Here is a 25,286-nt window from a genome sequence, read left to right as displayed (position 1 = left end):
TATTTTATAGATTTTTTTAAAATAACCAGCCCGCTCCTGTGTTTAAAAATCAAAGAGTACCAATACTCCTCTTGATATTATACACATATTACAAAACACCATAACACCATACTCATGTTGTTTTAAGGTAATGAAAAAGCAAAAGGCAAACCACTGTTGTGATATTCAGCCATTTTAGAAGGAGGCCGGCTCTGCACTTCACTTCGCCAACTACCCTATTTGTCTTCCTTGGCAGCACGCTTTAACTCTGATAGTCTAGGTTTATCTCATAAAGTCAGCGCCAACCGCTGTTATTGATATTAATGGTGCCAGCCCATCGCAGTACTTTTTTTATAAATCAGTAAGAAAAATAAAAAAAAATATGGAAATGTTGTGCAAACTTTTATAGCCATAATGTGCCCATTGTTAACATTGTTATATCTGTTGCACTCTTTGCAGCAGTACTACTTTATGTTTCAAAAATGTATGTATGAACTGTAAGGTAAAGTATTCATTTTTTACTGTTTTGTTTAAAATCATTTAAACAACGCATCATTTTTTTAATATTACCTATTTTAAATCCCCTAGGTACAATACTGACAGATTACAAAAAGTTGTTCAGCTTTGTCAAAAAAAGAGTCCATTTCTACCAAGCATTCACAGCACTTTTGGCTGTTTGACTATAGGCTGAACATCTAAAACTGAACACAGGACACACAGGTGTTCCAAGCCCATTTTGATCTGAGAGATTAATCTGAAAGGCACCAAAAGTTGCAGACAATGCGTGAAATTGTGCACATCCAGACAGGTCAATGTGGAAACCAGATTGGTGCAAAGGTAGGGCTTGATAAAGGGAAAACATAGTTTAATTTAGTTTATATTAGCATATTATCTGACAACACCAAGCTGAGTAACATTGTCAGTTATTATTTTAGTAGTTCAAACAGCAGAGTATTAAAAATAAATCTTCTAAACCTTTAACAGCAGATTTATTACTTTTTGAATGTACTACGTTGTTAGTTATTTGTTATCTATTAAACTTAAAAATAAAAAGTTTTTTAAGCTTATCAGTCTTTTTTTTTAGCTCACTACCTTTTTGCATGTTGTGTTTAATACCCTTTAAGTATAATTTTTAGTCCTTTTGGCATTTTCTTTATAATATAATGTTTATCACCTTGTCATTAAGACGTACCCTTTTAACTTATTGAAAATATTTGAAATGTAAATATCATTGATAATTATTGTAATATGTAAAATTACTTTTTTCATTGCAGTTTTGGGAAGTTATTAGTGATGAGCATGGTATAGATGCTACTGGCAGCTATCACGGGGACAGTGATCTACAACTGGAAAGGATCCGTGTTTACTATAATGAAATTACTGGTAAATTATATCACCAACTGATTTACTTATGTAAAATTAAAATGTATTACAGTATTACATATAAGCTGTACAAAATCATTTAAAACCAAATGCATGAAATAAAGAGATAAAGTTCATTTAGTTTCGATGCATAATAAAATGTAGATTAATATATATGACAGGCATATTAATGGCAACATTTCAGGAATAGTGCCACATATACATCTTGTGATGACGTGACATTTATGGTATAGTTCATTTTACTGGTCATATTCTGTAGAATTAATATCTGGTTACAATTTTGGTCAGCCATATTTGTTGTGTAGTACTATGTTATTCTGTGTGTTTAACCTAGATACATAATTTAAAAATGTAAAACTTATTTTTGTAGCTAATTCTCTTCAACATATGCCTTATACACAAAGTCCTATTGTTGAAGTGCAACTCATGTCAGTTCAGTCTATTATTATATGCTGTAGCTCCTGTGTCAGAACAAATTTAAAGATTTACAGCTAAATTCAGGAATAGAAAATAGTAAACCATATATTCACATATGTAGACAACAAATCTATATAGATAGCCAACCATGCAACACTTACTATGTAGCCTACACATCTACTGTATATAAATATCCATGGATTAACTTGAGGATTTTTATACTTTTAGTTTGAATAAAATGTGTTGTTCTCGTGTGTTACATGTTAGGCTGATATATTTTTCAGAAGATGGGTGGTTGTATTTGTCTCCTTATGAGTTGTATTTTACAATATAATTTACATAGATAACACTCATGGCCCATAGAGTGAACTAAATTAATTATTGTAGGACCCTGAGAAGATGTAAATCTCCCCTCTATTTGAATTATAGGAATACTAGTCAAATAGTAATCGTAGTGCCAAATTTGTGAGGAAACATTGTGAATCCATAATAATAGATAGTCTGGTTGAACATGTAATGCAAACAAAATTATACATAATCATATCTTTATTGAATACACAGTAATGTTAAAATATTCAAAGTCAAGGATGTAACATTGTGTGAAAATATAAAATAAATATTTTAAACCAAATGCTTTCTGTAATTGCTAAAATGTGTGCAGTATTTAGGAGGTATTTTCACGCATTCTTTTCTTTTATACATCTTCTACATGGTTATCATGCCATAGTGTTTAAGTGAGACTGTAGTCAGAACTCTGAACTTGGATATTTACTTTTGCGTTGGAGGTCAATGTTTAGCTTCATGTGACAGTGACAAAGAAATGCTCTGTTTCTGCAACATGAAATTTATTTTCTTCCAAGTGATTGCAAGTCAACAATTTTGATCCTGACCCAAAGATAGCTTGAGCACATTTTGCCGAAGTCTGACTCAACCTGACGTTCTATTAAAACCCAGGCCAAAATCAAGCACTACCAATAGTAGACTAAATAAATCCAGACATTCCAAATGGAACCATTTACCCAAAGTCCAGATTTAGCCTAAGTCTATGATAGTTGTTTAAAGCCCTTTCCATTCCCAATGATGAAAGGCTTTAGTCATTCTCAAATGCTTTTTACACATGTGACAGTATCATCATCACTGCACTGGGTTATCTTTTGATTTGGAATCATGGTAGCATTTTGCAGCTTGGACAATCATCCTTACTCTGCACTATATTAAGTGACTTCCAAACTTCTGATAAATGACCTTTTGGCTGCTTTAAGAAAACTTCTGGGTCAATGAATCCATTTTTGCATGTGTATTTACCTAAGGACCTTGGTGCAAACAATGTTAGTGACTCTAGTTTGCCAGATTAAAAATGTTTCTGGTATTAAAAGTTGGGCCAAAGAATAATGAAGGAGGAAGATTAGGCTCAAATTCTTCAAGGAGAAGGGTTGGGGTGAGACAGGTAGGATATGAGAGCCCAATTGTACTGAAAAAATTGAACATAACCCATGCTTGCCATATATTTGTGACACCTGAAAAATTGGGTTTCTGTCAGGATAAGGTAGCCATCTCAAGCTCTAATCCCAGCCCCAACATGATGGTCTTTAAAACTGCTTCAAAGTTGGAAGGAGGCTCTGGTGTGGTATTTGGTGTTTTGTTATCTTCAGATATTGTATTGTGTTGTTTTAGAGAATGACTTCATCTCTTATCTCACCTAAATGTATTGCTCTAATAGTGTCTTGGAACATCCAGATAGTTTTAGGAGAGTTGAAAGGAACAGGATTTTTTTTGCTTTTATCCAAGATGAGTGGTCCTATGAGGTAACCCATGCACAGTAAACCATCTCTTGTGTATTATACACTTTAGGACAAAAAATTTATAAAGTGCATGAGATGCCTGGAAACAAATACTTGGCTATTACCCCAGCACTGAACAGTAAAGAGTACATATTTTCTTTCATTTACTTAAGCACCATCTGCCTAACTGTGTTCTATACAAATGCATTTTTGAGCCCCTTCCAGCATTATGAGCTTCAACAATTCTTCCTTTGACATTCTCTGAAATCCCTTTCCATCGGGCAATAGTTTGTTTGCTTCAACAGTTCTTTGTGGGATTATTAATTTAAGGGTTGACCCCTTAGTTCCATGGCTGAATGTTAACTTATGTTTTGGAAGGTCTGGCTACTCTCTTTCCCAGATGTTTGTGTAATTTTGTCCTCCTTGACCATGAATATTTAAATAATATGTCTGTAAAAGATTTGTATGTTGATTAGCACATATGTAAGAATTACACAGAACTCTGTATATGTGACAATAATTACCAACAAAAGGTTAGACAATTACAATTTAGTGTGTGGTGGTTAATTATATTGTTATTTTTTCTTATTATTATGACTGATTGACAAATCAACAAAAGTCTAAGGGTTCTTAGATTTTTCTTGCAACTACACACTGGCATTGCCCTGACATCCCATTCAAAGTTGGTGTCTGCTCAGAACTGACTAGATAGTATTCCGTTAGCATGCCAAAACTTTGTAACAAAATATGTATATTACGAATGTGATGGGTGAATTTTAGGCTGAAGAACACTTTATTACCAAATTTTTTCATGTGTAGTATAAACCCTCTTTTCCCCCTTTATTTATCTCTACTGGAAATTCACTGTTACTTGTCTCAAGTATTTGGCCAATAATTTAGTTTTTATAGTAGTGGAACATTTAGTTAATCGTTAATTATATTCTACATTTAATTAAGAACAGCATATAGGATAAGGCAGTATGACAAATAGTAAGAGAGGATTTATTTGCTTGTGAAATATTTAAATGTAATGTTGATCAGAAAATGAAAAGTCCAAGCAGGATATTCTAATTCACTCACTGTTAGATATTTATCGTCCTTTATTTTGTTTCCTACATATTAGCTTTTGAAGTCATTTATTTTCCTGTGCCAAAAACTTCCTTCCCACTAATTTATTTTGTTCTTGTTTACTTTTTATTTAAGCAGACTGGTGTAGGTACATTGTGCATCTTGACAAATCTCATCTGTGTTTATTGTTTTTGTTTAACACAAAACATAAAAGCCCCAAACCAGAGGAAATACAAAAATATCAGAATAAATGCCTTATTTGTGTGCAAAGCACCCATCCTCTAATTAGGTTCTTCCTGATTTACCTACCCTTTTGTTTTCCAAACTCTTTTCATCTTCATTTTTGTGCTAACACACCATCATCATTTATTTCAATCATGATTCCACTGACCACTCAAACCTGGTTTACACTGATTTTTGGTTCATGCGACCTTGCATATGAGGTGAGTTGTGACTTCTTCTAAAATATTTGAGATGTATATACAAAGTAAGGTATCCAAGAACCTTACTTGGTTCTTCTTCCTTGTGAATCCTTGTTTTACAAAATACCACCAAAATAATTCTCACTGTGCTAGGCTCACAACTGATTTTTTTTAACAACCAGGCCCAACTGAATAAACCCTTGTTGCTCTGTTGAGTTATTTCCTGTTGGAGTCACTCCTATTGGTCAAAGTAACTTCTGAAATAAAGTGACCTCTCCATGTATATGGACGCAAACCCCTGTTTTTTCTCTCTTACAGAGTGCAAATATGTACCTCGTGCTATCCTTGTTGACCTGGAACCAGGAACAATGGACTCTGTCAGGTCTGGACCATTTGGCCAGCTTTTTCGACCTGACAATTTTGTGTTTGGTAAGCAATATGAAACTCTTAATGGTTTAACCAATGTTAATTTTGTTTCACGCAGTTTTCTTACTAATTAGTAACAGTGATATATATTTAACTTTAAGAATAAGATAAATTCATGTTTGAGTCTTAAAAACGTCATGAGGTAGGGAGTCACACTCCTTTATCTATCTAAAAGTACTTAAGAATTGCTTCCTTCCATCTTACACATGCTATTCAATCTCAATTGCTCATTCTCTCTCCCTTTCTGCCCCACCCCCCAAACAATGCCAGATGAGAATTTGCCTTCATTCTCTTCCCACCTCTAAGCTAAAATGAGCCTCTGGGCACATTGTGGCATTCCCAGTTCTGTGGTGACCCTATTTTGACTAAAGAGACACTAGGTTAAAGTTTCTTCTTATGGCCCCTGATCCTTCTGTTAGCTTAAAAGGCATACAAGCTTTATGTGTCTCTCTGTTAGCTAGGAGGTGCTATATTTATATCCACCTGTGTGCCCTTTAAAGCCTGAATGTATCTGTCTTCCAGAAGTGTCAGGACTCACTATCTAAAACACTTCTGGAGTTTGCGTTACAGAAACATGACTGTTGCCTTCCTTCTCCAGCACTGTAATGACAACATGCAGTACAGTACATTATCCCTGGGAGCTTATGCTTCTCTCTGCAGGGATGCCATTTGTGTTCCTTTTCTGCCAACATCCCTTTTGTTTACCAAACCATTTGTCAAAATTATAACTTCATTACGGGTCACTACCATCATTTATTGAAAGTGACTAACCACCCATAAGTTACCGAAGTTTAAGCAAGAATTACAAGGTACAAATGAACTAAAGGTGAACATAAATAGTCAAAGTAAAAAGCTAATGTACCATTCTGAAACTAAGTTCAAACCTAGTCAGAGTTGTGACAAAAATTAAGCTACACCAACTAGGGCTTTGACTTTGCAGATTTAGGGTTCTTTCTGTTTGTTGTGGTTACCTCCTCACTTTGTCAACCAGCCATCACACATGCACACTTTTATTCTTATTTTCATTGTTTCTTTCTCTATCAGTTGGATTTGACTACCGTCCAAATTCTAGACTGTTTTGCCTATGGTTGATTTTTGAATGAATTTTGCAGTTAGTTACAGATTCAAACCTGGGTCTACACTGTTTTGTAAAAACTGGATCAGATGCTTTTTGGTAGCCCCTTAAAACTAATGCATTCTTCAACTGTTATCTGAACTGTTATCTGCACTTGATTAGCTGATTGTTCAGATTCTTAGGCAACAACCTCTCCCAGGATCCTGTGTAACTTGTAATGAATATGACTACTACCTTCTTTTCATCTAGAAATAAACTAATCTCCTGCTAGTGCTCAGGGATTAATTCACACTATGGGGGAATGTTAGCCTACAGTGCCTTTGTGTTCCTAGAGGATTATCTTCTTGTGCCCTAACAGTGTCCGTTGACAACCTCCCTCCTCATTTATTAACATACATAAAAGTACAGTCAATAAATATTTCTATCCTGCTCTATTCACTATCAGCCTGTACATAAAACATATCAGTTTATAGTGCATCTGACTAAGGACACAGAAACAGCACAGACATCAGACATTAACATACTACTACATACTATTTATGTTAAACTTAATACAAGATGCACTCATCATCTGTCTTCTATACTATGGTCAATCAAAATGTTTCCTGCTCTCCTCTCCAAACTTTCATTATTTATGCAAGTGTAATAATCAGTGTTGAGATGGTGAATGTGTATTATATTTATTGAGTATTTGTGTTGCATTGTCTGATTATGTGAGATATTACATATTAAACAGTATATTGTTTTAGTATTAGGGTTCTAACACTAAAACACATTCTTACAGAATGTGTTTGTTGTATGGAAGTAGTTCTTAATTCAGTTCATTAAAAAATGTGTTTAGTTGCAAATACACCTGTGTTTTCAATTAAATGCTGGGATACGCTCCATTTTTTAATGGTGTAGTCAATGGATAGATTGATGAAGGATTTGTTACTTGCTACATGACTAAATTTTGGGGTTAACTCTGATGCACACTGTTTTTATCAGGAAAATAATAATATATAAGTGGCATTGCATTGTTGAATAAAAGGTATCTTTACATGAAAGAAGCTAAAGAACAAGAGCTTATTAAATATGAACATAGTCCATTACAAGGTAAATATGTCAAGACAAGTTCCAGAGATGTATTTTAAGGTTAAAGGGCACAGCAAAGAGACGATAGCACCTCCCTGGTGAGTTGATAATACAGCGTTATCGAAGCTTAACCAGCAAATATGCAATGTTTGTATTACTGCATTTATATAAATTAGTAACATCCAGATGTTTTGAAAATATTTACACATTCAAAACATTTTTCATACTCTCTTTAAAATGAATATCAGATGAAAACAGTACAAGGTGGCATAATGTTTTCTGCTTCGAGCAAATGACAATTTAGAGGTCTATTTCAGTTTATTTTAATTAATACTTTGAATTGTAGAGTTAATGCTAAATATACATAATTATGTATAAAGCAAATTATGAGTAATATTGTTTTCTACTTTAGGCCAAAGTGGAGCAGGCAACAATTGGGCCAAAGGTCATTACACAGAAGGTGCAGATTTAGTGGATTCAGTAATGGATGTGGTAAGGAAAGAGGCTGAGAGCTGTGACTGCCTGCAGGGATTCCAGCTCACCCACTCTCTCGGTGGAGGGACTGGTTCTGGTATGGGCACTCTCCTAATCAACAAAATTCGAGAAGAATATCCTGACCGCATAATGAATTCATTCAGTGTCATGCCATCACCAAAGGTTTCAGACACTGTGGTTGAACCTTACAATGCAACACTCTCTGTGCATCAGCTGGTGGAGAACACTGATGAGACCTACTGCATTGATAATGAGGCCTTATATGATATTTGCTTCCGTACACTCAAGCTTACCACTCCAACTTATGGAGACCTCAATCACCTGGTATCAGCTACTATGAGTGGTGTCACAACCTGTCTTCGCTTTCCTGGCCAACTGAATGCTGACCTACGGAAGCTAGCAGTCAATATGGTGCCATTCCCTCGTCTTCACTTTTTTATGCCAGCTTTTGCACCACTGACTAGCCAGGGAAATCAACAGTATCATGCCTTAACCGTGTCAGAGCTTACTCAGCAAATGTTTGACGCAAAAAATATGATGGCAGCATGCGATCCACGGCATGGAAGATACCTGACTGTGGCTGCAATATTTAGGGGCAGAATGTCTATGAAGGAAGTTGATGAGCAGATGCTCAATGTTCAGAACAAAAACAGCAGCTACTTTGTAGAATGGATTCCCAATAATGTGAAAACGGCTGTCTGTGATATCCCACCACGAGGCCTCAAAATGTCTGCCACCTTCATTGGTAACAGCACTGCAATCCAGGAGCTTTTTAAAAGAATTTCTGAGCAGTTTACTGCCATGTTCCGTAGGAAAGCCTTCTTGCACTGGTATATTGGTGAAGGAATGGATGAAATGGAATTCACAGAAGCAGAAAGCAATGTGAATGACTTGGTCTCCGAATATCAGCAATATCAAGATGCAACTGCAGATGAGCAGGGTGAATTTGAGGAGGAAGAGGCTGAAGATGAAGTTTAGATATCAGAAGTGGTCTAAAATACTCCGGTAAATAGGAATGCATTGCAATTTTTTAATGCTAAAAAGCAACAGTATTGTGCTAAGTGCTGCTGAACCAGGTCAAACACTGGTTCTGCCGTATGGGATTCTAAAGTAAAATTTTTATATATATGTGACAACAATATTGTACATATATTAGCTTCCACAACATTATTTTCACATTCAAATCAAATCCAATTTTATTTGTCAAATACAAATTTTGCATATAATAAATGATTAGTTGCTAAACTACAAAACTGTGCATTTAAGAAGAACATAAAAGGAAACAATGATTCATGACTTAATAAATATTAAAAATCATTATGTTAAATGAATTCAATAATATACATTAAAACATAATTATAAAATATGTGATCTATACTAACAAAAGGCAAAGCCCTCACTGACTCACTCACTCTCTCACTCACTCACTGACTCATCACTAATTCTCCAACTTCCCGTGTAGGTAGAAGGCTGAAATTTGGCAGGCTCATTCCTTACAGCTTACTTACAAAAGTTGGGCAGGTTTCAATTTCGAAATTCTATGCATAACGGTCATAACAGGAACCTACTTACATACATATATACGGCCATAGCCTGCAGCTCGGTCGCCGTGTAAAGTGGAGTTGCATCCCTCATCGTCACACCTCCCACATAATTGAGTGCCTGACCATATATAAGGCCATCCATCAGCAGCTATCCAATAGAAACACTGCCGCAAAATATTCGCAGGTGAAGGACTGTGCTTATGCAAACGAAGATGAGATGGTCAGGGATAGACTAGTGTTTGGCACAAACTCAGCGAAAGTGCGAGAGAAACTTTTAAGTGCCGGGTCTTAGCTAACATTAAATAAAGCAGTGGACATCGCAAGATCACACGAGATAGCACAAGCACAGCCAAGAACCTTCGATGCATGTACTCCAAGCGGCTCACGTGAACTGACTTTGCAGGACTGGTAAAGGTAAACCCGTGCATGCAGTGTGTGATGTCTAAGATAAAGAGTAAGACGAGCTGCTTATTGATGCAGTAGGAAAAAAACAACCCTGTGACACTGAACAAGCCTTTGTACACATATCAATAGGAAAGCAAGGTGTAAAGTTTAAATTACGTTCATAGACACGCTACCGCTAAATATTCGCAGGCAAATCCACAACTTAATACTGGGAATGCCTGTTAAACATCTTAGATTCACGAGTACCGATTTGGGTAGTGATCACTTTGATGAATGAAACCTGTTCAAAAAACGTGTTACACAATGCAGAAGGTAGCAAAATAATATGAAGCGAGTGACGCATACAAGCATATTCATAAGTGCAGCTACTGCGGAAACAAAGCACGGTGTAAACCTTAAGTTTAAATTAAGTTCATAGACAGGCTGCCGCTGGCGTTTGTCATGCCTACGATGAATACGATATTTGCAAAATACAAGTTTAATGAGAAGACGCAGTGTATAAACGAGACTTTTGATCACTTTGTAACAGAGTTAAAATTGCTGTAACGGAGTTAAAATTGCTGGTGAAGGACTGTGCTTATGCAAACGAATAGGAAAGCAGGGTGTAAAGCTTAACTTTAAATTAGGTTCATAGACACGCTGTCACTGGCGTTTGTCATGCCTAAGACGAATACGATATTCGCGAGATACAAGTTTAATGAGAGGACGCAGGGTATAAATGAGACTTTTCATCACTTTGTAATGGAGTTAAAATTGCTGGTGAAGGACAGTGCTCATGCAAACGAAGATGAGATGGTCAGGGATAGAATAGTGTTTGGCACAAACTCAGCAAAAGTGCGAGAGGAACTTTTAAGTGCCGGGTCTGAACTAACATGAAATAAAGCCGTGGACATCGCGAGATTGCACGAGATAGCACAAGCACAGCTGAGAAGCTTCGATGCATGTACTCCGAGCGGCTCATGTGAACTGACTTTGCAGGACTAGATAAAGAGGAAGACAAGCTGTTTATTGATGCAGTAAGAAAGGAACAACCCTCTGAATCTGAACAAGCCTTTTTAGACATATCAATAGGAAAGGAAGGTGTAAAGCTTAAGTTTAAATGAAGTTCATAGACACACTACCGCTAAATATTCGCAGGCAAATCTAAAACTTAATACCGGAAATGCCTGTTAAACATCTTAGATTCACGAGTACCGATTTGGGTATTGAACACTTCGATGAATGAAACCTGTTATCTTTACAACGGTTGACAAAAACGAAATATTACTTGAAAACAACACATCCTACAAATACGAACCTGATTGAAAGAAATAATGATAATCAAGTCCTTGATGACAGCAACACTCATAACAGTCACAAAACAATTACATTGACAATCATGTTACGTTATTTTTAAAATGTTTTCTTTTCTTTTTCATAACTTCTTTAACACACTACTTCTCCACTGTGAAGCGCGGGTATTTTGCTAGTAAATAATAAATAACTAAATAACAATAAATAAAATGATAGTTAACAGTGGGGCATCATGTAGTTCTGGACACTTTCCTCATTGAAGATTCAGATAATCTGTGGAAAAAAGCTCCTTCTCAGTTTCTGTGAACTAGTGTTCAGGCAGTGATAGCATTTTCCTGATCATAGCACAGAGGAAAGACCATTTTTAGTATGGCTGGTATCCAAGATAATTTTCTTTGCCCTTGTCCAACATTTTTGCAGATGCTTCTACCATCCTTTACCTGTGACTGCTGAAAGTGTGTGAGAAGCAAAGACATATGCAGATAAACAGTGCATCATGCATGTTCAGACTACAAAATCCATAACTGTAACCTGGTTATGGGTTTACATGGCCAAATAGCCAGGTTACTTGCAGAGATATCTACATGTGGTTTACCTGGTTTCTTTAACTGAAATAAAGGTTTTACATGACATTTTAGAAACTAGGTTTCTGTGAATAACCAGGTTATTAACATGCATGTAAACAGGTCTTGTTAATACTAGGCATGGGTAAAAATATTGGTTTATTTGTTGTTTAGACAATATGATGATGATTCTTGAAGTCTGAATCTCTATCCTGCTCAATTACTATATGTAGATTTTTGCTTGTCTTTATTTTTTGTGTTCAATGCTATAGATGTCACTAATGCACGTGTTAAGGCTTTCTACGATAAAAGCATTTCACTATGTCTCATAGAATGAAAAGGGTCCAGCTGCTGGTAGGACAGCATAAAATGAATGGTGCATCCACCTCCACTGAAATCAGCACCTTAGACACTTTAAGCAGATTTGTGGACTTCCTACGGGTTTAAATGGTGCGTCGTTAAAGAACAACTGGATAAAAACAAAGCCATACAAGTAAGTTTTGCAAATCAGAAGTTAAGTATTGTTGTAACACAACAAATTTGAGGATTAATTTATCCTGATGTCAAACATAAACATAATCTCAGACGACATCCAAACAAGTAGAGGCTAAACAATGTACATTAGAGACAGCAGGTAACTCCAACCTTATATTTAACACTAGAATCCCTGAATCCTATGAAAAAACTTGTAAGGCCAGACCACCTTAAATTCCCTCACACCTCCTCATCAGTGTCTTTTGTTTTGCAGATGTGTCCATTAGCACTGGTAATAGGCAGCCTGATATCCCATACCCCCTACCAACACAGCTGAAGTTCTCCCAGCTCAAGTTTGTTTATCTGGGTGTGAGGTATCCAAAGTAAAAGAAATTGGGATAGGGTACGTTTCACACACACACACACGTCTGTTTGGCTGGTGTAGAAGTAAGAACTGCTGTTTCTAAGTTGAGATGTTATGGGTTTGATCCCAGGTCCTTCATGCATTAACTGTTTTAAGTAGTGAGTGGCTATTATTATTACTAGTATAGAATAAAAACACACATTTGATTTATGTGAGTCTGAGAACTTTGTGTACAACTAAAGCTAATTCGCCTCATTCCCAAAAAATAGCAATCAAAGCAGTTTCATCTGTAAAGAAAGGAGACCCTACACCATTGTTGAAAACAATGGCTTTCAACAAATGATACAGGTTTCTGAACTGCAGAATGCTATACTGTAGCAACCTGACAGCAAATGAGTAAAATTATTATACCTAGGTTTTATGAACACCTTGAGCAAAACATTGCCATGTCTCACAGGTCAGCAGAGAGAGTAGCCCTAACAGCTGAACATCTAGTGCAAAAGATTTCTATGTGATGATTCACCTGTCACTACATTAGAAATGATGGGGCAACATTGGAGGGTTGGCTGTAGATAAGCGTGCCGCATGCCAGTCATACCAGGAGCAACCTCATTGCCTATACAGTATTCAGAGCTGGCTGGCCATTGTTCCAGGAACCTTTCTAGCATTTCAAATGAATTGATCCATCTCATGACCGTGTCAATCTAAAGTTTGTGTGTTTGCAAGTCCAATAAATGTTTCTTCTCTTTAAGCCCATGGCTAACTGCACTGCTACAATGGAAAAGGTTTGCAACAAGGTTTTGCACCTAACCGAGCAAGCGGGCAACTATTAGAATTTTCAGAGCGGCTGAAGTGAGCATGTGCACAAACCATCTGGCATGAAATATAATCTGTACTGCAGAGATCATATTAGCAGAGTTGTCAGTCACAATGGTAGATTCCTATTTTTATGTTCCATTCATCCAGAGCCACTGTCAACAAGCATCAGCACTATATCCTCATTTTAAAATGCTTCCTTTTTGTCTGAGAAGGAACTGTGATGACACATTTTTGAGCCTGATTAATGTGACTGTCACATGTTGGTAATAGGTTGATATGTGCCACTTTTAGAATTATATAATATGTATCTTTAATTTCAAGTAATTCAAGATTATTTTAAATTTCCAATAGGGGAATACATTTGGCTAATAGCTCAGTTGAAAGGTGTCTACATGGAGATTCATAACATATGAATAGGCTATTTAATATTTATTTTTTAATAAGCAATATTTGATTATTTTATAGTATTATATTATTTGCAAGATGATTTTTATAAAGTAGATGCCATAATACATGTGTGGACTCTGATAAGGCAATGAATACATTAGTTAATGTTGATGATTTTTGAAGGAGTGCAGTACTGTGAGTTTTTTTTTTTCTTTTTTAAAGAGTGATGATATTTTGTTGCACATCTTCTAAATACTGATGTTAGCTGTTCATTACTAATCAAGTATTTCTTCTTAAATGTCATTCCATGCTTATGCATATGTAATTAAATCACTATGTAGACATCCTTCAAACAAAGACTCCATTAAATTTGTTACATTATATTAACGTTCTCTATGCATGGTTAAGTAATCACTAAAAAAGCCACCACTTAAAATATATCGGTGCATGCTAATTCAGTCAAAATAAAATCAATATCAAATCAAATCAGAGCATTGTGAATCAGAATCTAATTGAATTTGGGCACTAGTGCAAACACCCAGCCCAAATTAATACTAAGGGGTATTAGTGCCTGTGCCATTTTCTCCCAAAGCCTAACATAAATTCCTTTGTCTTTATGACTTTCAAGAGTAGACTGTTGTCCTGACACCAGTGTGACATACTGTTCACTTCAATCTTGCATACCTGCTCATTGCTGTTAAATATCAGTCCTACCACAGCTGTGTCAACAAATTTGACAATGATGTTAGAGTCATGAGCAACCATGCAGTCATATGTGTAGAGGGATTACAGCAGAGGGCTCAGAACATAGCCCTGTGGAGTGCCTGTGTTGAGAATGAGGGAATGTGAAGTTTGCCCACCCACTCAAACACAAACACCTGTTAGGAAGTTGAAAATTGAGCTGCTGCAAGCCTTGTCATTACGTGCTCAGACTCAGGTCCCTAAGTTTGGTGATGAGCTTAAAGAGGTTTACTGTGTTAAATGTAGAACTATAGTCTATAAATAGCATTCACACATAATTCCCTCTCTTGTTGCCCAGATGGGCCAGTACTGTATGTAGGATCAAGGTGATGGTATTCTCTGTGGATGTATTGGAGTGATATGCAAACTGTAATGAATCTAATTCTTTTGTCAGGGAAAAATGTAATTTTTCATTAGCCTCTTGAAACATGACAGGATGGTAGTCATTCAGACAAGTTGAACTTGCTGTTGAACCTGCTTTCTTAGGTAAAGGGACACAACAGGATGATAGCCATTCAGACAGGCTGAACTTGCTTTCTTAGGTACAGGGACAACACATTTAAAGCATGTTGGTACTTTAAAGATTAAGGAGAGATTAAATATTACAGTGAACAGTGGTGTAAGTTGATTGTCAAAAATCTTAAAAACACATACTAGAATACATTTCAGACCTACTGCCTTCCTGGTGTTCAATTTCCTGAAAGCTTTCCTTGCATTGTTTTCCGACCAACTGAGTGCTGTTTCCTCAGAGCCGTTTCCCACAGATGCGTTGTACCATTGGCTGGTGTTAGCCGCATTCACATCAAAGCATGTGTAAAAGTTATTAACTTCATCTGCCTAAGAGGTATCAGCACATTAAGCTCATCTGCCTAAGAGGTGTCAGCACTCACCTTGGTGGGGTCGTCTGTGACTATAATTGTGTATCATCTCACAAGTCAGTGCACATTCAGAATCACTACAGTGTTTGAAGTTAGCTTTCCTCCCTAGGCATCAGCAACAACGAACAGTAGCACAATCTCAGCTCTCAAAGAAAATTTTAGTTGATCCAATTGAATACTTCTATTGACATCTGAGAACACAAAGAAGCATCTGTTTTTGTTAAATACATATTGTGGGGCTTCTCCAGTTTTTCCCAGTGTTCACAACTAGCCCAAAAATTAACCATGTTAAGGACCAGATTGGTTAATATGAATGCACTTGGCTAACCCAGATTTTTCTTCATAATAATAAATTTAGTTACTCCCAGACTCTTGAGCAGCACAAACTTTGTAACGATTAAAAACTAGAAAGAACATATAAAATTATACTGAGAACACAGGGAGTGATTTTTACAGAAACCTACTAGTAAATTAAATACACTTTTTCTTCTTTAGGGAATTATTCATCAAAAAGCCACACTTTGAAATATATTTGAAAATTCAGAATAGTTGATCTTCTGACATGAATGAGGTGATATTCACAGAGTTCCCTTCAAGATAATGCCTATTGCAATGATGGGGTGGTCTTATAAACTGCCTTCCTTTACTTTTCAATATAATTTATCAACACACACACACATCTTTCTGAAAGATAAAATCCACCTGATCAAGATTTCCAAAGGGAATTTACACCATTGTTAAAACGAATGGGACCCTTTTTATAAGGTGCTGCCAGTTATTTAAGTGTGTTGTGTGACTTCAAAGATAGTAAGCCTTTATCATGGAGAGCATTGACCTCTTCTGACCAACTAATATATTTCCTTATAATTGTAATCTCCCTGTGACAATTTAGCTCTCATTTTGTTAAAGTTACAGTAGGGTAAAGTTTCATGTTACAATATTAATGTACCAATTCTATTAACCATTCAGACTTGATCAATCTGGCTGATTTCTTGGTTTCAAGCTAACCACTGCAGAAGGCTATGTTCTCTAACCAAGGTTAATTCTCTGCCCAGCAGGTACTAGAAGAGTTGTTCAACAACCCATTTCACAGCAAAAGTGTCTGGCTGCACTGCCACATAACGCAGTAATTTGTGGCTGGAGTACATGGTAAGGATATTCCTCTTCACTACTGCTCTCAGTCTAGTCTCCAATGTGTCAATCTCAAGAAAAAAGGTAAGAGGAAGTTAGGCACATCCGATTATGGAGTGGAACATGGTAAGTAAATATATTTATTCAAAGACATTATTGACAAAAAAGCAATAGATGGAGCCCATGCATTACAAGATGTGCTAGAGTCATTGCTGTCTCAGATAAGTGCTCCATTGAACTTATAAATAAAGCCAACTGCTTGAAACTTGAACTTGTCAGTTAATTTTAAGATGAAGCCAGCTGAGTAAGACCTGCACTTTGCGCAATTCTGACTTTGTTTAAACTTTAGACAACACATATTACAGACACATGGCTTCTTTTAATCAAATATTTATATTGAAGCTGATGTGGGGGCCTGCTGCTTGTAGTTAGATGTTTAGTTGTTTACTTTGAAAACCAATGTTGCCCATATATAGAGTAAACTTGCCTTTATGGAGCAATGGCATTCTGTCAACTAAATGCTGAAACGTTGCTGGGGTCCCAAGGAGCTTAAAAAGAAAGGCACTAAAGTGCCCAACAGGGTTAATGAGGTCTCTTTTTTTCCTTCATAAGCAGAACTTGACAATAATTCTTATCATATATAAGATAAATAAAACATGGATATCCTGAAGAACACCCTCTTGGTATAGGATAGATATATAATCTGGGGACTAAGCAGAGATTTATAGTCATTACAAAATAACAGAAGCCAAATAATTGCTGAGAGAAAATTAGATATAACTATTGACAATGACTAGCTTCTCTGGCTACATTCACATTACCAGGCTGAAGTGACTCATATCTGAATTTTTGCCTTAATATGACACAAATGTGACCTTTTCATAGCTGTGTGGAAACAGAAATCTGTTTTTTTTAAGTCACTTTCATAAGTGGACCTAGATCAGTTACATATCTGATTTATGGCCATGCAACATGAATGAAAATGGTTTACTCCATGAAAAAAACAGGGTAGTTGGGAAAAATACCAAAATGTAAATCCTGACAATTAATTAATTTTGTATGTATGTAGCCCCTTACACTGACAGTATATCATGCACAAACTGAGGGTCAAAAGAATTTTTAAGTTCATATCCCTGTCCTAAACCACGCTCACCTTAGGCAAATGAGGAGACTGAAAGAGCAGAAGAAATTGAAAATTTCAGAAGCAGCCCTGTTCTTTAATATGGCAAGAATTGCCTGGAATTCCCAACATACTGTCTTGATCTCTTCTTCTTCTTTCGGCTGCTCCCATTAGGGGTTGCCAGTAGATCATCATCTTCCATATCTTTCTGTCCTCTGCATCTTGTTCTGTTACACTCATCACCTGCATGTCCATTAACCTTCTCTTAGACCTTGCTCTTTTCCTCTTCCCTGGCAGCTCTATCGTTAACATCTTTCTCCCAGTATACTCAGCAGCTCTCCTCTGCACATGTCCAAACCAACACAATCTCACCTCTCTGACTTTGTCTCCCAACCGTCCAAGTTGAGCTGACCGTCTCATGTACTCATTTCTAATCCTATCCATCCTCATCACAACCAGTGCAAATCTTAGCATCTTTAACTCTGCCACCTCCAGCTCTGTCTCCTGCTTTCTGGTCAGTGCCACCGTGTCCAACCCAAATAACATAGCTGGTCTCACTACCGTCCTGTAGACCTTCCTTTTCACTCTGGCTAAAATCCATCTGTCACAAATTACTCCTGACACTCTTCTGCACCCATTCCACCCTGCCTACACTCTCTTTCTCACCTCTCACCCACAATCCCCATTACTCTGTACTGTTGATCCCAAGTACAGGTGCCGGTCATAAAATTAGAATATCATGACAAAGTTGATTTATTTCAGTAATTCCATTCAAAACGTGAAACTTGTATATTAGATTCATTCATTACACACAGACTGATGTATTTCAAATCTTTATTTCTTTTAATTTTGATGATTAATAACTGACAACTAATGAAACTCCCAAATTCAGTATCTCGGAAAATTAGAATATTGTGAAAAGGTTCAATATTGAAGACACCTGGTTGCCACATTCTAATCAGCTAATTAACTCAAAACACCTGCAAAAGCCTTTAAATGGTCTCTCAGTCTAGTTCTGTAGGCTACACAATCATGGGGAAGACTGCTGACTTGACAGTTGTCCAAAAGATGACCATTGACACCGTGCACAAGGAGGACAAGACACAAAACGTCATTGCTAAAGAGGCTGGCTGTTCCAAACACATTAATAGAGAGGCGAAGGGAAGGACAAGATGTAGTAGAAAAAAGTGTACAAGCAATAGGGATAACCGCACCTTGGAGAGGATTGTGAAACAAAACCCATTCAAAACTGTTGAGGAGATTCACAAAGAGTGGACTGCAGCTGGAGTCAGTGCTTCAAGAACCACCACGCACAGACGTATGCAAGACATGGGTTTCAGCTGTCGCATTCCTTGTGTCAAGCCACTCTTGAACAAGAGACAGTGTCAGAAGTGTCTCGCCTGGGCTAAAGACAAAACTGCTGCTGAGTGGTCCAAAGTTATGTTCTCTGATGAAAGTAAATTTTGCATTTCCTTTGGAAATCAAGGTCCCAGAGTCTGGAGGAAGAGAGGAAAGGCACAGAATCCACATTGTTTGAGGTCCACTGTAAAGTTTCCACAGTCAGTGATGGTTTGGGGTACCATGTCATCTGCTGGTGTTGGTCCATTGTGTTTTCTGAGGTCCAAGGTCAACGCAGCCATCTACCAGGAAGTTTTAGAGCACTTCATGCTTCCTGCTGCTGACGAACTTTATGGAGATGCAAATTTAATTTTCCATAACTACCAGTACCTGGTTTAAGGACCATGGTATCCCTGTTCTTGATTGCCCAGCAAACTCACCTGACCTTAACCCCATAGAAAATCTATGGGGTATTGTGAAGAGGAAGATGCAATACGCCATACCCAACAATTCAGAAGAGCTGAAGGTCACTATCAGAGCAACATGGGCTCTCATAACACCTGAGCAGTGCCACAGACTGATCGACTCCATGCCATGCCGCATTGCTGCAGTAATCCAGGCCAAAGGAGCCCCGACTAAATATTGAGTGCTGTACATGCTCATACTTTTCATGTTCATACCTTTCAGTTGGCCAACATGTCTAAAAATCCTTTTTTTTGCATTGGTCTTAATTTATATTCTAATTTTCCGAGATACTAAATTTGGGACTTTCATTAGCTGTCAGTTATAGTCATCAAAATTAAAAGAAATAAACATTTGAAATACATCAGTCTGTGTGTAATGAATGAATCTAATATACAAGTTTCACTTTTTGAATGGAATTACTGAAATAAATCAACTTTGTCATGATATTCTAATTTTATGACTGGCACCTGTATTAAAGCTCATCCACCTTCGCCAACTCTACTCCTTGCATCCTCACCATTCCAATGACCTCCTTCTCATTTACACACATGTATTCTGTCTTTTTCCTACTGATCTTCACTCATCTCCCCTCTAGAGCATATCTCCACCTCCCCAGGGTCTCCTCAACCTGCTCCCTACTATCGCTACAGATCACAATGTCATCAGTAAACATCATAGTCCACGGGGACTCCTGTATAATCTCATCTGTAAACCTGTCCATCGCCATTGCAAATAAGAAAGGGATCAGAGCCAATCCCTGATGTAATCCCACCTCCACCTTGAATGCATCCGTCACTCCTACCACAGACCACACCACAGTCACACTTCCCTCGTACATATCCTGTACAACTCTTACATACTTCTCTGCCACTCCCAACTTCCTCATACAATACCACAACTCCTCTCAAGGCACCCTGTCATATGCTTTCTCCAGGTCCACAAAGACGCAATGCAACTCCTTCTGGCCTTCTCTATACTTCTCCATCAACACCCTCAGAGCAAAAATCGCATCTGTGGTGCTCTTTCTTGGCATGAAACCATACTGCTGCTCACTAATCATCACCTCACTTCTTAACCTAGCTTCCACTACTCTTTCCCATAACTTCACGCTGAGGTTCATCAATTTGATCCCCCTGTAGTTTCATCAACTATCTGCCTTACACTAAGTCCTTATGACTACAGTCCTGCACATCCCCCTTCTTAAATATCGGCACCAGTACACTTCTTCTCCACTCCTCAGGCATCCTCTCACTTTCCAAGATTCCATTAAACAATCTGGTTAAAAACTCCACTGACATCTCTCCTAAACACCGCCATGCTTCCACAGGTATGTCATCTGGACCAATGGTCTTTCCATTTTTCATTCTCTTTATAGTTGTCCTTATTCTTCCTTGCTAATCCATTGCACTTCCTGATTTACTATCTCCACATCATCCAACCTCTCTCTCTCTCGTTCTCTTCATTTATCAGCCTCTCAAAGTACTCTTTCCATCTGCTCAACACACTCTCCTCACTTGTGAGTATGTTTCCATCTTTATCCTTTATCACCATAACCTGCTGCACATCTTTCCCAGCTCAGTCCCTCTGTCTAGGTCAAATTAGATAAAGCATTGCATTTAGTTACATTTTATTTAGATTTAATTCTGCAATATATTAAAATTTATTCCCATTTCACTAAACTTAAGTTAAAATTTAAACATCTCCCGTATACACAAAAAGGTTAACCAAGTATACAAAATCCGAGAAACCCTTGAATCAGTCCATTCCAATTACGAAAATGAACCTCATATCTCTGTATTCTGCACATTAAGAAAATATTCAGTTGCAGTACATAATACTCTCATAAGAACATAACCTGACTTTGCATTATATGAATTCTTGTGAGTAGTTGTTTTACTAGCAATCTCAGCTGTGAGAAATTTTAGTAGAGATCTCAACAAAAATTGGAAGTTTCATATTTAAAATATTGTTTGAATATATGCAAAGGTACATTTAAAATTATTGTGCCAACATACAGGTATGTTACCATGAGGTACATTAAACTTAAAGCACATCTAAAACATACAGTATACACAAAATATTTCAAAACACTTCGGTTCTCAATACAGATACATTTTCTATAGCAGCACCACGTTAATAACACAGATTTAGTGTTTCTGTAGGTGAAGGTACAGACAAGCTGGACAAATACAAGTGAGAACCTTTTCTACATGGATGTTCATTCTTTTGTTAGATGCTGTGGAAATAGCTGGCTGCTCCATTCTTTATATATTGCTTTTCTATACTTGCCTTCAGTGTGCAAATGCAGACTCAGCAGTGATAATACCAGTTCTTGAAGGAAAATTGATTTGTCTGGGTGACTAAGTGTGATTCAACAACTATCTGCCTTACACTAAGTCCTTATGCCAAAAAATGCTGGTTTCCAGTTTGTCCCTGTGGCTTCCTCATCTGACAAAATACAGTAATAGAGAATTAAATTTTTCATATATTATGAGTATTTCAGCCACCTGTTTGTCCATACACTGCATTATTTAAACACAAGATTCTGAAGCTGTGTGATGGCAGAGTATGACCAGCAGTGCACAAGAGCTCCACAAAAGGACCAGGCTCAGTTTTGGGAAATGTACATTGGGAAGGTCATTTCAATTACAATACTGTTTCAAAGCCAGTACAAAAAAAAAAAAAAACTTGACACAAATAATTTTATACTTGGCTTGTTTTAAAGATCCATTCAACACAACAGTGCTTATCAGGCTGTACAGGCAGAATCCCATTTGGAAAGCTGGCAGAATGAAACGCAGCTGCAATAAATAGAGAGGCTCAGTCTCTGATGTGCTCACAGTCCTCTGGCCATAATCTTTTCCAGATTGTTTTGGAGTGTGCAGAAGTTTGACAGTGAAAGGTTACTGACGACTGCAATACAAATATTCTGTTGTATTTCTGAGGTCCAGTAGTTGTGGGGTTTCCAAGTGCCAGGGTGTTTTAATGCTTTATATAACATTAAGATAATATATATTTACAAGGAACTAAAGCAGTCACTGGAAGGAAAAATTTTCAGTTTCTCCGTCTGCTGCTGGATTATGTGAATTTCCCCTTGGGATTAATAAAGTATCTATCTATCTATCTATCTATCTATCTATCTATCTATCTATCTATCTATCTATCTATCTATCTATCTATATATATAATAAACAACACATCTGTAATCACAGGTTTAAGTTTATATGGTCTTTACTGTCATGTGTACTTGGTGTATTATTAAGGAACGAGTGACACTCGACATGTTCATCGCACCCTACCTTTAACATACACACAAATACACATACATACAAAGATCCTGTTCACACAACTGTGTGTGAATGATGCCTAACTTCAGTCATTTTGTGATATTCTACATGGGATCCATCTACATAAGTAAGAGTGATGACCAATGTCTGTCACTCCTCAGTACTCCACGTAGGGACACAATATCTCTGGCACTAACAAATGTATGAGTGTCTCTGAGACACGTACACCTTTCGGTTTTGTGCCTCTTACCAATCACCACATTCTACCGCATTTGTTCATCCTATTAAGGTCTGACCTCTCAGTCTTGATTAACCCAGCTTCAATCACTGTAGATAAAGACATTTAAAAAGTTTTGAAATGTAAAAGCAATGTAGTATAGTATAGTAATACCAATATAAGAAAGTATAATAAAAAGAAATCGATAACCAAAGTCTGGAGATTTTATATTGTCAAACGAGACAAAAACAAGATAAAGTTTTGGGGCAACTTGGAGGTGAACCCCCTTGTATTTGATGGAAGAGAAAAGTAAAAAAAAAAATCAAATAAAAGGTCTTATTCAGACAGTAGTCAAATCACAGCAGACAAAGATGGCAGTGGCACTCCTCAAGAAGCTGCCAAATTGCAACGGTTCGAACCAAGGTACTGTGACCTGGAAGTGACATCATTGGAACAGCCAGCCATATAAGCTGCAGGAGAGAAAGGAACAGCATTAGGCAACGGCACCAACCCTTGATTTGTGTTACAAGTGCATGTGTGTTATTATTATGCAAGACTTTCCAAAAGTTTACGCACTTTTATATTTTCGTTGGAAACGGTGAAGGCGGGAGGAGTAGTAATTAGGGATTAAAAATTAGGTACGACGCTGGGAAGATTGCATCACAAACGAAGGTGACTATGTAGAAAAATGATTCTCTCCCCATTTCTTTTTCTTCTTCATTTATCTTTTGTTCACTTATTAATTAATCTATTTACTTATTTTTACTAGCTTTAAGTTTTACTCTGCTGACTATGCTCTCTTTCCCAGGGGTGGGGGTTGATTTTGTTTTTGATCCTATTTTTGTAAAAATTGATCTGTTTGTATGGAATGTTGTGTGATTTCAATAAAATCAATAAATAAAAAAAATGATTTGTTTTTGAAATTTTTAATAAATAGAGTTAAAACAATTTGTGGAAACTTTTGAATGTCCCTTATGTGTATATATATATATATATATATATATATATATATATATATATATATATATATATATATATATATATATATATATATATATATATATATATAATATGTGCAGCTGGAGATCCACAAAGGGAGAGAATGAATTATGTATCATAAAGTAGTTTTTATTTCTGAGCTTTCAACCCCTGCCAGGAGACTTCATCAGAGGATAATGCTTAACCGGAATATTTAAGCAAATTATAGAAGAAAAACTGATCTAAATCCATTAAATAGTTCTCGTATGAAAAGTGGACAGACAGACAGATTATATATATATATATATTTTATACATATATATATGTACAGTATATTGTGGCGAGTGGCTGGGGCTGCTGCCCAGCCGGGACGCCCAGGAGGACCAGAGGTGGGCTTGTGCCTCCTTCAGACCACGAGTGGGCGATTGCCCTGGTTGCTTTGGGGGCCACGGGTACAGAGCTTCGAAGCTCAACCCTGTAGGGGCCTGTGGTCACCGCCAGGAGGCGCCCTGCTGCCTTTGGAGCCCTGGACCTCAGCACTTCTGCCACACCCAGAAGTGCTGAAGGGAAGAGGACCGGGGACACCCGGAGTGCTTCCGGGTGCGCAGCTGGCACTTCCACCACACAGGGGAGTGCCGGCGGAAGAGTGCCGGAAAGCACCTGGAGCACATTTGGGTGTGTATATAAGGGGCCGCCTCCCTTCATTCGATGGCTGGAGTCGGGTGGAAGAGGACAGAGCTGGGAGGAGAGGAGTGGAGGCGGACCAGAGACAGAGAAAGGCATTGTGAAAAGGCCAGGACTTGAAGGGTGATTGGTGCTGCAGCATTGGGGTGTGCGTGGTCGCTATTGTATATAATATTGTAAATAAACGTGTTGTGGTGATAAAATCATGTCTACCTGTCTGTTCCGGGCTCTTCCCCACAATATATATTTATTGAAATTCAGCAATGTCAAGGTAAGACACTCTCCTGGACAGTAATTTAGTAATCGGCCTTATGCATAACTTTAAGTTGTCTGACTTTCCAATGAGGGCGGCACGGTGGCGCAGTGGTAACGCTGCTGCCTCGCAGTTAGGAGACCCGGGTTCGCTTCCCGGGTCCTCCCTGCATGGAGTTTGCATGTTCTCCCCGTGTCTGCGTGGGTTTCCTCCGGGCTTCCTCCC

At 37.4% G+C, this 25,286-nt stretch overlaps 1 protein-coding gene across 6 annotated transcripts; it reads left to right on the top strand.

The window, feature by feature from the left end:
• The first annotated feature begins 759 nt into the window (after positions 1-759).
• On the top strand, positions 760-9,098 carry LOC120529550 (tubulin beta chain-like). 6 transcript variants are annotated; one of them, XM_039753444.1, is made up of 5 exons: positions 760-816; positions 1,254-1,362; positions 5,369-5,479; positions 8,038-8,107; positions 8,966-9,098. In XM_039753444.1, the coding sequence occupies exons 1-5, from the start codon at positions 760-762 to the stop codon at positions 9,096-9,098; spliced, it is 480 nt and encodes a 159-aa protein (XP_039609378.1). The 6 variants fall into 6 exon arrangements, with proteins under 6 accessions (XP_039609378.1, XP_039609375.1, XP_039609374.1 ...); XM_039753441.1 differs by adding an exon at positions 3,396-3,403 and having other exon boundaries at positions 5,371-5,479; positions 8,038-9,098; XM_039753440.1 differs by adding an exon at positions 3,393-3,403 and having other exon boundaries at positions 5,371-5,479; positions 8,038-9,098.
• The last annotated feature ends 16,188 nt before the right edge of the window (positions 9,099-25,286 follow it).

Source organism: Polypterus senegalus, chromosome 5 (genome assembly GCF_016835505.1).
Source record: "Polypterus senegalus isolate Bchr_013 chromosome 5, ASM1683550v1, whole genome shotgun sequence".
Classification (NCBI taxonomy): Eukaryota; Metazoa; Chordata; class Cladistia; order Polypteriformes; family Polypteridae; genus Polypterus; species Polypterus senegalus.
This window is presented reverse-complemented; position numbering and strand designations above follow the sequence as displayed.

What these genes read in the sequence shown, in the direction of transcription:
- LOC120529550 (XM_039753440.1), top strand. Translation starts at nt 760, where the DNA reads ATGCGTGAAATTGTGCACATCCAGACAGGTCAATGTGGAAACCAGATT. An exon ending in GAAACCAGATTGGTGCAAAG is followed by an intron (nt 817 to 1,253) that starts GTAGGGCTTGAT and finishes TTTTCATTGCAG; the next exon opens with TTTTGGGAAGTTATTAGTGA. An exon ending in ACCTGACAATTTTGTGTTTG is followed by an intron (nt 5,480 to 8,037) that starts GTAAGCAATATG and finishes TTTCTACTTTAG; the next exon opens with GCCAAAGTGGAGCAGGCAAC.